At 33.0% G+C, this 18012-nt stretch overlaps 2 protein-coding genes across 3 annotated transcripts; one reads left to right on the forward strand and one right to left on the reverse strand.

Annotated features, from left to right (window-relative positions):
- Positions 1-606: 606 nt before the first annotated feature.
- LOC109813969 (P-loop containing nucleoside triphosphate hydrolases superfamily protein) lies at positions 607-4567 on the forward strand. Of its 2 annotated transcripts, XM_020378279.3 has the most exons (10): positions 607-1439; positions 1549-1632; positions 1731-1892; positions 1993-2099; positions 2213-2397; positions 2499-2663; positions 2755-2973; positions 3126-3163; positions 3407-3534; positions 3617-4567. In XM_020378279.3, exons 1-10 carry the CDS (start codon positions 1262-1264, stop codon positions 4247-4249), a joined length of 1899 nt encoding a protein of 632 aa, XP_020233868.2. In that variant the 5' UTR covers positions 607-1261; the 3' UTR covers positions 4250-4567. The 2 variants fall into 2 exon arrangements, with proteins under 2 accessions (XP_020233868.2, XP_029125841.2); XM_029270008.2 differs by lacking the exon at positions 607-1439 and having other exon boundaries at positions 1550-1632; positions 1711-1892.
- Positions 4568-8891: 4324 nt separating this feature from the next.
- Positions 8892-17108, reverse strand: EDR1 (Protein kinase superfamily protein). Its single transcript, XM_020369413.3, has 13 exons — positions 16522-17108; positions 15305-15712; positions 14562-14665; positions 13247-14361; positions 12806-12846; positions 11897-11965; positions 11519-11619; positions 11290-11368; positions 10950-11048; positions 10280-10348; positions 10118-10167; positions 9434-9610; positions 8892-9297 (listed from the first exon to the last, which is right to left on the reverse strand). The coding sequence occupies exons 1-13, from the start codon at positions 16984-16986 to the stop codon at positions 9162-9164; spliced, it is 2913 nt and encodes a 970-aa protein (XP_020225002.1). The 5' UTR covers positions 16987-17108; the 3' UTR covers positions 8892-9161.
- Between the last annotated feature and the right edge of the window lie 904 nt (positions 17109-18012).

An 18012-nucleotide genomic window follows, 5' to 3' on the forward strand; every position in this document is an offset into this window, starting at 1 on the left:
TAGTAAACATGTCTTAATTTTTTTTTCATTTTTTTGACACCATATTTTTTTTTCTTTTTAAAACTACTCCTAAATTGAGGATACACGTTTTCTAAGTTTTTACATTTCAAGAAAAAAATGAGACTATTTATATTTGGAATAAATAAGTTTTACTTAATTTTTTTAACTCAATAAATACATTTAATAAGGATATAAAAAATAAATTAATGCTTGAGTCTCATAAAAAAAATAAACTAATTTAAAAATTTTGATCTTATCATAAAAATTAGAAAGAGTATTTCTTTTAATAATCATCTAATTTATTATTTATTAAAAAATATTAAGAGGCACAAAAGAGAGGCTTTTTTTTTTTTTTTTTACGAAGTATAATGAAAATAAGAAACATGCAACGGATATTAAATGTCAATTCTTATTTATTAAATGTCCATGAGTGAAATAAATTAAGAAATTATGTGAAACACAGGCAGAACAGAGAACCAACCACGTTCCCAGTTGCTTCTAGTCAAAGCTTAACTCAAAAGCACTGTCACTGACACCAAACAGTGAGTTTTCGTAACCGAAAGGAACATCTTTTTCCCTTTAATTTCAACTTTGCCACTCCGCTCCTCACGCTCCCATGACTTTACATTACAAAATTGAAGCTGAAGATCTGAACCAACAAAAAAGATTCTTACGCCACCATTATTATTACTATTGTTTTTCTTATCATTGTATTTCAAACACCTTTTTTCACTCCTAATAACACAGTGTTCAATCATTGAAAATAACAAACTCGATCAACTCCTTGGGGGAGTTGAAAAATCAAAATCCGTGCTTGCTTTGTGTCTTTTGAATTTTGATCCCACTTCTTCTTCTTCAAACAGTTCCCTTTTTTTTTTTTTTTTTTTTCATTTTTACTTGTTTTTTTGGGTTTATGGTTTACGCTTCGTGAATCATGGCAAATGTTTCTTTCTTCTACATTACATTACAGTTTCATTATAAGGCGTGTTTCATTGAGGTTAAGGGGTTTAATCTATAGCGAGTGTTTAGAAGCTTCGCCTCGTTTATCGCTGTTTTTTTTTTGTTTCTCGGTTGAATTGCGTTTTTAGCTAATAGGAACAAAAAATAAATAAATAAAAAGAAAAGAAGAGATCTCTGTGTAGTACTAGGTAGCAGTGATAGCTTTCATTACTTTCCAATCCGAGTCTTATATAAGGTTTTTCTAGGTTACCGTACTAGGTGGCTTGGTTGCGTTTCATGTTCTTAGTTGGTGAATGAAAAAATGCCTGTTCCTAACGGAGAAGAGCAGAATCTGTTGTTGCCTTCAGAAAATGCAAGTGAGGTTTCAAAGTCAGATTCAGGTGATGGGTCCCCACTTGTTTCCACCGATTACACTGATGTGGGTGTCGTGCCAGAACACCAAAGGAACGAGCTTGACCACTTGATATCCAATTTAGAAAGTATGAATAAATTAAGTCAAACCCTTTTTTTTTTTGGACTATGGATTTAAATCTGGGAAAGAAATGTTGCTATTGTTTTTGGCTTGTGCTGAATTGAATGTTTGTGTAGGAGAAATTGAGGAGCTGAGGGTCAATCAGAAGAATTTGGATAAAAAGAGGAGAGAAGCATTGAGCAAGATATTGGACATCAAAGGTAGGAATAGACTAGTAGTATATGGACTTAAAAGCATTATTTGTAAGGTTAATATTAATTGTTTACGAATTGTTGAAGAATTGCAACTTGCTATCCAGGGAGCATTCGATTATTTTGTAGAATTCGACCAAATCTGATTGAGGAGAAGAGAAGAATTTCTGAACCGGTATCAACTGGACCAGAGAAAATTCGGGTAAAGTTGGGGGGAACAAGGAAAGATTTTGAGTTTGATAAGGTTTTTACTCAAGAAGCAAGCCAAGGCTAGTATTAAATGTCGTTTTGTTTCCCAATTTTGATTATCCGATTGTAGTTCCAAGTTTTACTTAAGAGGGGTGTGTGCCCTTGTTTGAACATCTGCAGAAAGTGTTTTTGTTGAGGTTGAGCCAATTCTGAGATCTGCAATGGACGGACACAATGTGTGTGTTTTTGCCTACGGCCAAACAGGCACAGGCAAGACATTCACCATGGTTAGTCAATTCAACATTTTGTTGCTATTTGTGTGCATGTGCTAGACATTCTTATCATTCTGTATATGTGGAAGCATTGCTAGTGTATGATGCCATGCAATAATTGTTTCTAGGATGGTACAAACGAGCAGCCAGGAATTATTCCGCGCGCTCTTGAAGAGCTCTTTCGTCAAGCCTCTTTGGATAATTCATCTTCTTTTTCATTTTCAATGAGCATGCTGGAAGTTTATATGGGCAATCTCAGGGATCTGCTAGTTCCAAGACCATCTAGTAAACCACATGAATCTTCAACAAAGTGGTAACATTTTTTGTGCCTTTCTTTTCACTCTAAAATGTCGAAGATTGAATTCCAAATGATAATATGTGACTGAGACTTTTGCTCACTAACCCCTTTTATAGCAATCTCAACATCCAAACAGATCCAAAGGGATTGATTGAAATTGAGGGTCTCTCAGAAGTGCAAATCAGTGATTATGCTAAAGCCAAATGGTGGTACAACAAGGGCAGACGGTTCAGGTCCACCTCATGGACTAATGTGAATGAGGCATCAAGCAGGTCCCACTGGTGGGTTGTAGGTCTAATTAGATAATTCAAAGCATTTTAATCGGTTTCTCAGCTTGATAGTTACGTTATCTGTTTAGCTTCATATATCTAGCTTGACGAGGATAATCATATATCGACGTGGGGATGCTTTGGAAGCCAAGAGCGAAATAAGTAAATTGTGGATGATTGATCTTGGAGGCAGTGAACGGTTGCTTAAAACTGGAGCCAGAGGACTAACACTTGATGAGGGCCGAGCCATTAATCTTTCTCTTTCAGCTTTAGCTGATGTTGTTGCAGCTTTGAAGAGGAAGAGGGGACATGTGCCTTACAGGCAAGTATTCTGTTAGATGTTTGAAAAAGCAATTTAGCTACATAGTTGAGTCCTTTTTAGTTTTACTCTGCTAGTTTTTTTCTACTATCATTGTTTCTTGCTGAACAATCAAAGTATCTATAGTTAGTGATTTTATGCTACTTTGCTTGCAGAAATAGCAAGCTGACTCAAATACTGAAAGATTCTCTTGGTATGACACTATTTCTTCTCTAGATTGCATACACTACCAACTTTTGCACAGGAAATATAGTGATAAATTTTGGGTGTTTAGCTTATTTTGACTAGAGTAAGAACAGGGAGACACAAATCCGTTTTTCTTGCTAATATGTCAACATCAGTATGAACTGTGCATGTTTCATGATTTATGTACAGATTCTTTTGTTGTTTCTTATCTAAAGTACAAATGTCTAATCTTTATAATCAAATACTTAAGGGTATGGCTCCAAAGTCTTGATGCTCGTGCATATAAGCCCTTCTGAAGAAGACGTCTGTGAGACAATTTGTTCCTTGAACTTTGCAAAGAGAGCAAGAGCAATAGAGTCCAATAAAGAAGTGCCAGTGGTAATTTTACTGAACATTTTTCTTAAGCAAGTTCCTCAGTGGAAACTGTTTGGAGATTGCTAACTACATGCATATATTGTAGAAAGTGAAGAAGCAAAGGGAGAAAAAGATTATGGAGCTAGAGGAAGACATCAAGGAAGCTGAAAAACAGCGCCAGGTTTTAAGGGAACAAATACAGAAGATTGAGTTGAAGTTAAGTGATAGTAAGAAGCTTTTATCAACCACATACAGTATAGTGGAAAGTGATGACATGGAAACCTCAATTAGCCCCAAAGATGGTGTGAAAGAGGTCATTGAAACCCCTAAAGCATCCAAGAAGTCCATCAAAAGAAATTTCTCCAATTCAATGCCTCGATTCATGACTTCAACTGTTGCAAGTCGCCAAAGGCAAAGTGCGGCAGAACGAGACATTGGTGTGAGATTGAAAAGTTTAAGATCAATGGTCTCTAGAAGTTCCATCCATTTTTCATATTCCCAATCATTGAGTTATTCAGATATTCGCATCAAAGCAATACTGCGAAGTTCAACTGGAAAATCTCGGCATGCTGAGACAGATAGTGTTCCAATTCCAAATACTGTTCTCACGGAAAAGCCTAAATGCAATGATTTGGAATCGAAAGTCCCAACACCTCGAAGCAAGATGGTTACATCTTCAGATCCAAACTTGAGAGTTTCATTGTGTCGTCATAGAAGAAGGATGTCTGATCTGATCTAAGGGTTGAAAGACATTGGTTGCAGATTTTTTAATGTGGTGAAGTGATTGCATGTTTAACATTTTTCATTTTATATTTGTCTATAACAACTTGTATTGTAGCGGGTGGTATATTAATAGGTGTGTTTTCTTGGTGTGTTGCGGGTTTGGATCTGTTAATTAATTCATTAACATGATCATTCTCTGTTTTTGAGCTTGCTGGGCCCTATAGTCATTTATTTATGTGATTCGTGTAACTATTTGTTTTGGGGCGACTAACTCTCATTGAAGTTTGTCTTCATGACCTTTATATGAATACAACAGTTATGTATTTAGCCTTGACTAGCGGGAGTATAGATCATTTATAGAAAAACTTTTAAACAAATAGGGAAACAATTTTCTACTATTCCTATTTTCTCTCGCAACAAATGACTAAATACACATTTAGGTATAGGTATATCTCTTCTTATAGAGTTTAAAAAAATATTTTAACCTTTTCTTTTTTAATCATTCGTTTACAATAATTTATGCATCATGTGCAGCTAATTATTCAATTAGTTTTAATCGATTAATTAATTTATGCACGAAGGGATAGTACTGAAATGACGTGGAGAGGGATTTGTTTTTCTTCGGTTCAGCTTGTGAAAAGGAATAGTTGGATACTTTCTTCCCTGAGATTTTTACTTTTTTATATTTTATAATAATCCAGTGTGTATTATAATAAGCTCCTGATGGATCTAAGGGTATGTGCAGTGATAAGATAATTTTGTTTTAGGCTTTGAGAGGCCTAAGGGTAGGTGTAGGGATAGGATAATTTTATTCTAGGCTAAGGTATGGTTTACTATTTACAAGTATATAATACTAATGTTGTACTTGAGTGTTAACTTTGGTAAGAAGAAAGTTAGTCACATTGCTTTTAACACTCTTTCTAATGTTTACTCTACTATTGACCTTGAAAACAACAAAATTTAGTCAATCTTGTATTTTATTTAACAAGTCTTTTTCTTCTGTCTTTTTTTTTTTTTTCCTTTTCTTTTTCTTGAGAAGTATGGATATATCTCTTAATAGTTGGAGACCAATTCATTTTTAGGGGTAAATATTATTAGAGTGGGTTTTGCTTCTCCCAAAAGAATAATCTATTTTTTTATATTTAATATTAAAATTCATTAAAATTTGTGTTTTTTTTATTAAATTTTAACAAATAGTAAAGATTGTGCAAAAAAGGAAAATATTGAAGAAAATGTTACTAGTATTTCTCACTTTGGTTAATATTATTGGGCCTCAAGTCTAGTTTAAAAAAATGACAAGGTCAATCACTAATTTAGTAAATCAAAACAGGTAAATCAACTAGTTATATCATGCCCACATTTAATCTAGAAACATCTTAGTAAACAAGTTTTTTTTTATACATTTGGTAGGTTGCATCATCATTGTTGACAAGAGTGTCACATTAGTTGATATGTCATTGTTGGAGTTTTTTTGCGACTTGGATTGATGCCTCAAGTATGCATGGGGTGATTTTTCTTTGGCATATTTATTCAATTAGTTTAGTACAACCAACATGCATCATATAAAGTAGTTTGGAGGATATATGACTCTCATACAGATACTAATTATTTTATTTGACTTTCACATTTTCTGGATTTACAACAATTAATCATCTTAATGATCACAAGCTTAAATCTTTGGTCATTTTTTGACTATTGACTATTTGTCAATTAGTTGATGAATATATTGAGCAGTCTTTCTGTGCCTATTAATGGGAGGTTGTGAGGGCTCTAATAACATGTTCACCATTCTATATTTCTATTGCACTAGATGTGTTGCACCCAAAGGAAGTCATCTAAATGCCTTGTGGAGTCCATAAAGAGGAGTGAATTTTCTAGGACATCTCAAACTTCTTAGGCTTCATTATATTAGGTTCAATTGGAAATGGTGCTATGGCCCATGTATAGGGGAATCCTTGCTCACCATGTGCCATCATTACTTGTGTCCATCATCAAGGAATATGATGAGAGATTTCTTTAGTATATTTATCACATTATAGACAATATCACTAAAGGAGCATGTGTAACTAATCCAACTCACCAAATGGATGAATACATTCCTTAGTTTCATCGCATTTCCCATCCATACATCATACCCACGTGAGAAGGATATCCCTCAAGAAGCTCTTTAAGACTAACTGTTAAACATAGGTAGTCAAGTAGTGTTTAGTTCAAGTAACTTCCATGTTTTTCTGGTAAGCATATGTTTGTGTTTATTATGTATTGAATAACAAGCTTTCATGGTACTTGATTATGTCAAATTACTTTTTGTAGGAACAAATTAAGAGAATTTTTGAGTTATTGTTGATTATACTTAATCAGAGAATGCTTATTAATAGAATTGACGCATGAAATTTTATACAAAACACGTTGAGTCACATTAGATAATATTGGAATAAGATTACAAATAAAGAGAAAGATTCACAAATGATCATCATTTTTTTATATATATTTTATTTCTATTGTATCATTTTATATTTGACTTATGTATTATATTTAATTTTTTTTTACTTATTTTAATGTCTAATATCTTCACTCTATATTTTAATAGATTTAATGTTCTTGCATTATTGACCAATGGAAAAACATTATTGGTATGAATCATAAATAATTATTGTAAAAGTTTACAAGCTAACTATAAAAAATAACTTGTAATTAGATAATATTGTAAAATTATTTTACACGGCTAGTTTTATTTTTCTATTTAATCGTCAAGTTATTCACCTTATAAAGTTATTTAAAATAAATACAATTAAACGTAAAAGGGAACTAAATTAAATTCATTGACGTTGATATTTTATATATCAAGTTATAGAACTCAAAAATTATTATTTGTCCAAAAAATAAATGAAACATATACATTAACTAATATATGAATAATAAATTCAGATGTAAATATTAAAATGTTAAAAACTTAATAGTAGTATAAACTCATGTACTCTACCAAAAACGATGTAAATATCACAGTTTCACTCACATGATACAAGTTTGGACAAGGAATTTTTTCAAGTGCGAATGTCAATACAAGTTTTGAGAACCATATGGCAGAATTGGACTATCAACAACGGTGCTAGATAAACACGGTTGAGGTGAGCGATCATACAGGATCCTATTTTTAAAAGTGCACCAATTTATTTTATTTTAATTAATAAAATAATTTTAAAAAATTACACAATTAAATTATATAAAAATACTATAAAAAATAAATTAATCAATTAATATGTAATATTTCTATTTCTCAATGAAACTTAATTGTAATTTTGAGAAAATAAATTGAAGATATTAATTATAAAGACGAAAATGTGATACATAATATAATATATTATTAATTTATTTCTTTTAATTTATCCTATTCTATGTGTATTTTATTGTTAATAAATAAGGACCATCTTAAAATTTCTCTCTTTCTTCTTTATATATATATATATATATATATATATATATATATAATTCCTTAATTATCTCTATATTCTCTTAATCATAATCCCTTATATTCTATTAAAATCTTAAAATCAAATTAAAAATGTATATTTATTAGTCACTATAAATTTCTTGATAACATGACACCATTATTAATTTTTTTCTTCTTGATAACATGACACCATTATTAATTTTTTTCTTCTATTACAATAAATTGAAAGTGAAGGTTTACAAATAAGCAATAAAATACTATTATTTCATCGCATTATCATTTATTCATTAAAATGCATAATATAAATCATAGATTGTCATATAATTTTTTTATCTATACTTATCTAATTATTTGAATTTGAACATGTTACAAAAAGCAACCTTCTAAATTCTAATCATATAAAATGAAAAATAAATAAAAAAATTAAAATTAATAATGATTCTCAAAATAGTACTTTGATAAATTTTTTTTTTGTTAAACATCCTATAATTTTTTTTCTTCGCAAATCTAAATAATTTAGATCCCAAAACTAAAACTTTTGAGAATGAAAAATTATATAATTAACATATAGTTAAAAATAGTACAAATAAAGATTATCATGATAAAATTGAATATATTAATAATAAAAATTAGCATATTCATACTAAATAATCTAATCAATATAATTCATTAGACATTTATAATCTAATAACATGAAATAATATTATAAATGATTCATAAGATAAATGACTAAAAAATAATAATGAATGAGATATATATATATTGTAAATGATCCTAACAATACTTTTAATATCTTAATAGTTTTGCAATAAGAAATACAAGAACAATAGTTAAATAAATAAAGGCATTATATTTTTAACTCGTCTAGAACCTTTAAAAAACTCAGAACCGACCAAGACCAACGTTATACCGCAACGAAGTCTAATATGCTTTTGTCGCCGCAGAGAAGGAGGGTCCCCTTATGGTCATTGAAAGGGATGGGATTTTTGGGGAGGTATTGAGAAAAAAAATGCGTATGGCTAATTATTGTAAGTTGCTAACAGAAAACTCCTGATATAAATATTTACCACGAAGAAACATAAAAAGCTTGTGCCAAAATACTTATTTCTTCATGGTAACCTAACCTTGACTGAAAAAATGTTGAAGGCCTTTCCTGTAGTATACAATTACAAGCTACGTCACCACATTAAGCCTTGAGCACACACTCTTTAGCAAGTATAGATTAATAGATATTGCTGCTTGTGAAGTACAGTAATTTACACATTACCGAGTTTTGGTTCCTCGGACAAGCTATCACCACAATACAAAATGGCTCTGCAGTTGTTTGGCTGCAGTAGCAGTTGATATTTTTCTCAACACAAACATTTGCCGTTACAAGTTTTGATATGATTTTTTTTCCCTTTTATTTGTTCTTGTTACCTTTATACGCACATAACTATGCAGAATGCCTACTTATTCACACTTGAAGCGAGACATTTCATGGAGAGGAATTTACAGAAATTTCCTGCGACACAGGTGGAGCTACCTGATCTTGATGAGATGGAATAACCAGTCGCTGCAGAGGCTTTAGAGCCGATGTGAGTTGTCCAAACGAGGGCCGCAAATTTGGATCCCTGAAAAGGGGAGGGGGCAAAAAAACATTCATAAACCAGAAAATCTGAAGTCAAGTTGCAAAATTTCCAGAAATCATTATCATTTAATGGTATGTGGAAGAAAAAATCAAACTTTAAGTTAGTTGAAAATGCATACTGTTGCCAACACTCCCAGATTATTCTTGCAACTATAGGATCGACTTCCTTAGGAATATCAAGTCTACGGTTTTGGAAACCAACGGCACCAACAACTTGCATAGGATTCATTCCACTCCACGGCAACTTTAAAGTGGCAAGCTCCCATAGGATGACTCCAAAACTATAGACATCGCATCTGTATTTGAAATGATGATTATAGTTAGAGATGCACTCACTCGATAGACACAGCACAGTTATTTTGGCATTGCAAGAAAAGTAGAAACTAGCACATTTTGAATCTAAGTATAGTTCATATGTTCAATTGCCAATGTTTATAAATTTCAAGCATTGTGCTTCTCAAACTGCTGTAACCTAGTCTGCCAAGCATAATTTTTTTACCACGTGCAAATAAAAATAAAAATCCTTTTATGATTGGAGAAAAAGAAATTTGATAATAGCACACACCAATGAAATAGGGTTAACTATTAATTACCAAATGATAAAAAAAATGTTGGCAATTTACGAGCCTATTTTACTTGGGGTATGAATTTGATGCAAGTATTGTTTTAACAGGAGCAGGTCAGCTGCTGTGACTAGCTCAATACCATCCACATTTTTAGAGATCTGGTAGAGTTAAGCAATTACAGACAAAATGACAATGAATAACAATATTAAAAAACTTTATCTTAAATTAATAACTCACTTCTCATTTGAGGGTTCATTACGGAGAACCTCAGGAGCCATCCATTCCGGCTAACAAATTGAACAAATCATGTCAGTGAAATGGAGAGAAGGCAGTTGAGACACATGCTGCATGTGCCTAGACAAATGAGCTACATAATAAGACATTTTCTCAAGTTCTCACCGTTCCAGCAGTTGACTTGGATGACAAAAAAGTGTTGTGCTTCAAGCGTGACAACCCAAAATCACACACCTGTAGAAAAAGTGGCTTACTTTTAACTAACATGCAGCAAAAACATAATTTATGTATAAAATACACATAGCTAAGAAATTGACGTATACATATTTCAAAAATATGTTCAGAAAAATAAAAAAAGAAAAAACCACAAAAATATCCTTCACATAGGAGACACACATTTGCCAAGTGATTACAACTGTTCAAAGCCAAAGCATGCATGACCAAAAATTGGCCATTTAGGTGAATGTCAACTTCTGCATCTGAATCTCTCCAAGTTCACAGAAAGTTACAGTCAGCAGCAAAAACATAATGCAGTAACCCGTGTTTACATCATCATTTGTATGATATACCAAGACCAGGCATACAAAATATCATGAAAATAAAAGTTTTAAGTAAATCATGATCAGAAATGAAATTCAACAAAATATGGATATGCAAGTTGCACAAAAAAGCAGATAACCATATTCAACACCATGTTTTTCAAAATCAACCTGGCTTACTTCACTAAACTAACAAATATATACATTTAATGTAGAAGAAAAAGAATTCAGCAGCCTGTATAAATGAAAGAAATTACAAATGATGCATGTGACAGCATGAGTTTTCAATCATATACCTTTACATTCCAGTTCTTATCAACCAAAAGATTTGGAGACTTTAAATCGCGGTGAACAATTGTAGGTGAGCTGGTGTGTAAGCAATTCATGCCCCTAGCCTGTAAATTGGAGTGTTCAAAATGTAAAGTTTATTGATATTATAGAATTGCTGAGAAAATGCGTTTTTAATACCCCTATTTATAATGAATAAGGATACAAAATATGGAAATAAAAAATAACAGATAATAATGAGTAGAATCTCTAATTTCCACTATACAAGTTTCTCTAATTACAAATGAATAAATCATATATTTAACAGATATAAATGGTTAAAAAGGAAGAAGTGTAATTATTTCATACCACATCCTGAGCCATTTTTATTCTTCGTTTCTCATCGATCAGACAATTAGGGCGATGAAGAATTCGGTACAAGCTTCCTCTGTAAAATGTTACATCAGTAAAGCCAGTGAGACACAAATATTAAAAAAGCATCATGGAACAGAGACAAGTTGCAAAGATCAATATGGCTGACAAGAAGTTATCATTATTTTGTGAAAATAATAATGAAAAAAGGGAAATTGCTATATACCTTGGTAGATACTCTGAAATGATTGAGAGATTGGGAGGACGGGTAACAGCACCCATAAAAAGAACAATATTTGGATGACGAAGCCTACGCATTATCCGTACCTTGTAGCACAAGGATGAAAAACAGATTAATTTTGGCCTTTAAGAAAGTAACGATGGTGGACCCTTACCCATGAAACAACTGCCTATCAAGTTAGCTTATAATTTTTCCCCACTGGTACTTCTGCTTTCTGACCAAATCTTCTTAGCTTTAAAGTTTAAGTAACAAGATGAATTTGTTGAAATTCACAAGCTTACACCATTTCTTTCCATTTTTCTTATACAAATAAGAATAATAAATTGTTCTATATGCAAAAAATATATAAAAATTAATACTTACTTCTCTTTTGAATTCAGACAATGCAGCGCCTGAAAAGTCCTGATCCAAAAATTTCTTCACAGCAACCTCCTGATATTTCAACAGCAGATCATTGATAAGAAAATCAGAGACTAGAAATCCATGTATATTGGGTAAAACTTCTGAAACTAAGAAACTGAAAAATGAATTTGAAAAATTTACTAATCTAGTAAGAGATAATAAGCTTTTTCAACTTTATTTTCCCTTTCTTTTTCTTCAGAATTTTCTGGCAATTTAACAAGGGTGTAGTAAATAAATTCCCCAAACGCTTCAATTAGTAGGCTTGGTACACATTGAATCAACTAGTTATAATGTTATAGGCCCATAATAAGAGTAGGTTATCAAGTGTTATAGAAGGGTTTCATGGCTAGAGAACTTAAAAAAGGGCCTTCAAGACCTTCAACAGGCTAAAGCTTCCTGAGTGTTGATCTTGTGTTTCTCAGCTTTTACACGTCTTAAATTGAGTCATTAACAAATCAGCAATTATAGTAATTAGTAATGCCATCATTTTCATTAAATTATGATAATTGATGACACTATAAATGAAGACAAATTATATGAAAATAAAAAATTCCAACTTAATAATACTATATTAATTTTTAACACATTAATTGTATTAACCATTCATCTCACTTCACTAGAATGAAGAGTCAGTAGGCTCATTCACAACTATGAAGAATGCATAACATCTATCCAATCACGAAGAAGGTTATCCAAATGATCTGAACAGGAAATATCTTTGTATTATCATCATCATTTTTTACATTTGAATCGTGCAGATAGACAGAATTACAAGTACCATCACTCAGAATATTACAATATAAACATTTTCCAAATCAATCTACAACAATAATCTTCACAGCAAGTATGAAAAGGAATCAAAGAACTCACTGTGCCATTCCAGTCAGCCTGGTATACCTCGCCATATGAACCTGTTGAAAGAAAGCATGATCTTACATATTTAAAAAATAATAATGCTCCCGCAAATATATACAATCATGCAATACTTAAAATACACTAGGAGCCTCCCCGACTACCACTAAACATACTTTTGAATTCTTGAAAATATATATCACATGTAAAAATAAGAAATTTTGAATAGGTAAATGAAGTCAACACAACCTTGGGACCATTCTTGCACAAATAGAAATGAAAACTAATTTAATCAATTAAAAAATAAGGTAGAAATTAATGCTAGATAAAGGTCATTAATGATTGTTTGCATCTATGGTGAGCTCCACTAAATCTAATAGTAAATCAGGGCACTGACAACCTTTCAGTAAATATGAATCACGTTTCAACAAGAAAATAAAGACAAATCATGTACATTACCTATTCCAATTCTTTCACCAAGAACCAGATCCTCCCATGGAATCTCACATTCACCAACATCTACATCATCCAATATTTGATCAACCCTGTTTGTGATGGAATCAATTGATGAGCTAGGACTCTCTGGATCTTTTAATTTCAAATTGTTTCCCATGAATCTGTCATTTGTGCCCTTCCTCCAGTCATGATGCCGGATTTCAGAATTTCCTGGCTCTTTAACTGCCTCTACCATGATATTTTGAGAATTATCCAAATCCCCCTGGTTAAAATCAGCATTGAGATCCTCAGCCCTGTTCAATTCAGGTACTGAAGGTGGTGAAACTGAACCAGTAACTTGCGCCAAAATTCGAGCATTTACATCATTATTTATATTTGAATTATACAATGGTTTGGAACTACTAAGGTCAATATTTTCAGATGTAGATGAACCATTGGAAACAAATAAGGGAGGGTTGTACTCATTAGGGTTATGACTAGTTTTCCTGGGGTCTTGATTGTAAGCATGACGATTCTTCCACATCAATGGCACTGGGGGTCGACCAGAAACAGTATTGGTTTTAGCACTTTTAAGCTCAGGAAGCTTATTTTCCACAGGTTTGTTATGCACAGAGGCCTTCCCCATTCCTATTATTTGGAATGGATTAAGATCTGCAAAAAGGTTCCGAGAGTCGTTGGGGCTGTTATTATGAGTATATGGTACAACATTGACATTCAATCTTGTCCCATCACCAACTGTATTCATTCCAAGAGTCCCTTTGTACAGAGAAGTACCAGACAAGGCTGGCGAATTTTCTAGTTGGTTAGGAGTCCCTCTATTAGGAATTTTAGAAGGACCAACACCAGTGTCTCTGCTCAAACCTAAGTTTGAAGGCTCTGAATTCTCAAAATATGATTTTCCATTCCAGGGCGGTGAATGATCTTTTATCACAGAATTTTGACTACTACCTTCACCATGAGATGGTTGGATAGGTTTTGAGTAAGAAAATTCAGTATCATCAGTGGAAGGTAAACTTGGAAAAATCTTGGGATTGCACTTAAGGGCACTATCCTTGGTGCTTAAAATATCAGCTGGGATAAGTGTCCCTGGAGCAGCCATGAGATCAACCAAAAACTCCCTGAAAGCAGAATAGAAGAATCAGTACCACAGGACCTGAGCAGCAACATAAACCTTCCGAGCAAACATATGGTGACGTCCAATCATCACATTTAAGTTCAACCATTGCCTATACATAGGCATGCATATGAGATGCACTTGAACGCACAAATTAGCAAGTTAAGAAATACATGAAAAATATAAAGATGTAAAAGCCTTAACCTTTCACCCTCCAACTTTATAATGTTGACAGCATCATCCTCAACACCAGTGTAATGACTACCTTTTACAAGTCTACAAGGCATATTAATGTTGTCAGCTAATACCTGAATGCAGAAAAAACAAGTATATTACATAACCAATAGATCAATAAGAAAAGTTAAGCAAATCCTGATAAAATTCATAATTAACCTTAATAAGATATCTAAAAATGCACACAAATAATACTAAATTGAACTGGAAGGTCTATTCTGAAATCTCAATATGCAAAACTAGCTTTGCAACTACATCACAGCTAAAAATCCTAAGGTTAAAAACCTGCAGAAGTTTTACAAGTATTGATGAGCACAGTCAACCATAAGTTTGATGGCTCAATCTTGATAAATTTAGTAGAATTTCTCATTTTTCCAGTTAAGCACACTTGCATCAAATATATTTCTCAATGCAAGCCCAGGCAGATTACCAGGGAATATTTACTTGGCATGAATAATTCTGAAGAAAACTATCTGAATTACTTTTATTAATACTTTAATTAATGTATTGATAATTTCTTTTCAAAAATGTTTTCAAGTGATCTAAATATTTAATAGTTAATGCAGATATAATGTTACACTGTTTTTTTTTTTGTTTTTTTCTTATGTAGTTTTGTTTAAACTTTTAGTGAAGATTATAACTGGAGTAACCTAACAATAAATTACATTATGGCTAACAAGACTTTAATTACCAATAAAAGCCATAATACTAACCTTGAAAAGCAAAGCACGATGCCTAGAAAGCCCAATATTTAAGGATCCAAGAGGCAATACAATTGTGTGAAGTGATGTCCTTAACTCTGCTCTTGTTTCTGTCCATTTGGCTAACATAATATTAGCATCCCTTACAGGACCACCCATATGATTTGTAACAAGTTCAGCAAGCCTTTGTACTAAAATAGCGACAGGGCAGTCTAATGCAATACATTGTGCAATTTGTATCAATTCTTCCAAAGCAGGATCAATTGTTCGATTAGCAATGACCACCTCAGAGCCTCCAGGGTTTGCTTCAAGATCTGTTCGAGATGGCATCTTTCCTTGCATTACCGAATCATTATATTGCCCATATACATCATAAAAACCATCTACCACCTTCTCTTCATAGTCAAGCACATTATATTCCTGGTCAACAAAATAGAAATGCAAGATAATCAAAACAGGTATGGATCAAGAAGCGAGCAATAAATGGAAAAGGTGAAAAAAAATCAATGAAGTAGAAACAAGTGGTCAGCATTCCATTTTCAACAATAATAATAATAAAAAAAAGAAAATAATATCCACACAGAAAGCCAATCAATCACAGACACAGCAACTATAAAGCAATCAAACGCTGATTATGGCAGAAAATTCATCTCATCATATAGTAAAAACGTAAAACAGTCTTAACAAATGTTTGCCAGTGCACCAGTTTCACAATTCAGTCATAAGCATTTCATCTTGCTTTTTTTTTTTTCAACATCAAACAAGAACCCCTGATTCTAAGTGATCCACATTTCTAATTTCTAGGGATATATTGCACTTCCAAAAACGCACCTAAATCTTCAACATCGCATAACCTCAGTTTGCCCAATCAATCACTCCATACTATAAACAGAGAGATATTCACATAACTCTTAAGATCAAACTGGGCAAACAGCTTCTGCTAAGAGGCAATAAATCAAAATTGAGACTCTATTTGAGTTCCGTCTGCTTTCAGCATAAACCAAATTTTACCTAACTGATCAAAAGCCGATTTCGAACTTCACCCGAGTAGCTAGCCCTAGACACATATAAAGCCCCGAATCTAAGTTCCAAAACACAACTGAACTCACTACAAGCACAAATTAACAACAATTTAATGCAAAACACACTCTGCATAAACCTCTACAATTAACCACGACGAAAGAGCAACATTGCCAGAAGCGGAATTCAACAATTGAGCAAGGGCTTACCCAGTACTGCCTGGACAGCGCCTCCGCCACGTCATCCCTGTTCCTCGTCGAATCGATTCGGTGGCCTCCCAAACTCAACAGCGTCGCCGCGTGGATCTGATCCTTCTCAGGATCGTCGCGGAACTCCGAATTGGAGGCGCTAATAGCTAGGGCTAGCTGTACCTGAAACTCCTCCTCCGACGAGAAATAGTCCTGCCGATTCACCACCGGGCTGGCGCCGCCGCCGCCGCCGCCTCCTCCGGGAGTGACCACCGCGGTAGACGGCGACGAAGTCGAAGGACTCGGCGGAGCGGCGGAGGAAGAGCTCGGAGAGTGGTCGGCGGCGCATGACGGCGAGGGCACAGGCGGCGAAACCTCGTTGGATCGATGAGGATCGTGGTTGCCACCTATGTGAAGCTTCTTGAAGATGTTTTTCATCCTCTCCTTTTTCTCCGTTTGCTTTTCCTTCTTCACTCTCTCACTCATCAAAGCGAAATTGCAATCTGAATGAATGAATCTATTTGAGTGGTTCCTTTTCTCTTCAATTTTGTGTTCTCCCCTTTTTCTGTGCGGAGGGTCAAGGGAAGTGTTGCGAGGGAAAATAACTTGGCCGAGTAGAAGAAGCGTTGGAATGGCCGGTAAACAAATGCCCTCTCACTTTCGCTAAATAACGAAAATGCCACGCACACTTGGATACGCTACGATCACCGCGCTACATGAACGCGTCGATTCGATGTTGACATGGGAACCTACGTGTCTCATGAATAGTCTACGTGGAACTCATGTACACTTTTTTTCATCATCCATGATTTTCTCATTAACTTTCTTTTATCCATTACTTACTTAATTAATAATGCTTCAATTCTAATATTTAATTCTCTCTTTCAATAATAAATTATGTCCCTTATACCATAAATTTCTCTCAATTTCACAAACTTTTTTTTTAATTGTAATCACCTCTTTCAGGTTTAATTAAATGACTAATATCTTTCTTACAATAATATCTCTTCTTTAATTATTAAAAATCATTTATCTTTCTAAGAATAATAACATTAATTAAAGTGAGAGAGAAATAAAATAAAGTCAATTCATAGTCTATCAATCATACGTGTATCTATTTTTTCGATTGTGTACGATACTTTATTTTCTTTTTGAAAATTTTTATTATTATTCAATTTTGAAAATAATAATTTTTATATTTGTTCTTTGAAATTTTTTCTTGGAGTTAATATATTTTTTAAATTACAATATGCATGATATTTATAACATGTTTTGTGAGTTAAAATTGAGTAAGAGATTAAATCTCATTTAAATGTTGTCACTTGCATTAATAATTTGTTTTCTCTTAAATAATGTACAAATGATGTTATCTTATACAAAAGATTGTATGTGTCACTTAAATAAATAAATAAGAGAGATTAGTGCTTGCTAAAAATTAGAGGAGAGGAATGTGTCATTTGAAAAGACACTAAGGGAGATTAGTGTAATTTTTTTTTTTTTAATCTCTAATTC

Source organism: Cajanus cajan, chromosome 7 (assembly GCF_000230855.2).
Source record: "Cajanus cajan strain Asha chromosome 7, NIPB_CcT2T_4, whole genome shotgun sequence".
Lineage (NCBI taxonomy): Eukaryota > Viridiplantae > Streptophyta > Magnoliopsida > Fabales > Fabaceae > Cajanus > Cajanus cajan.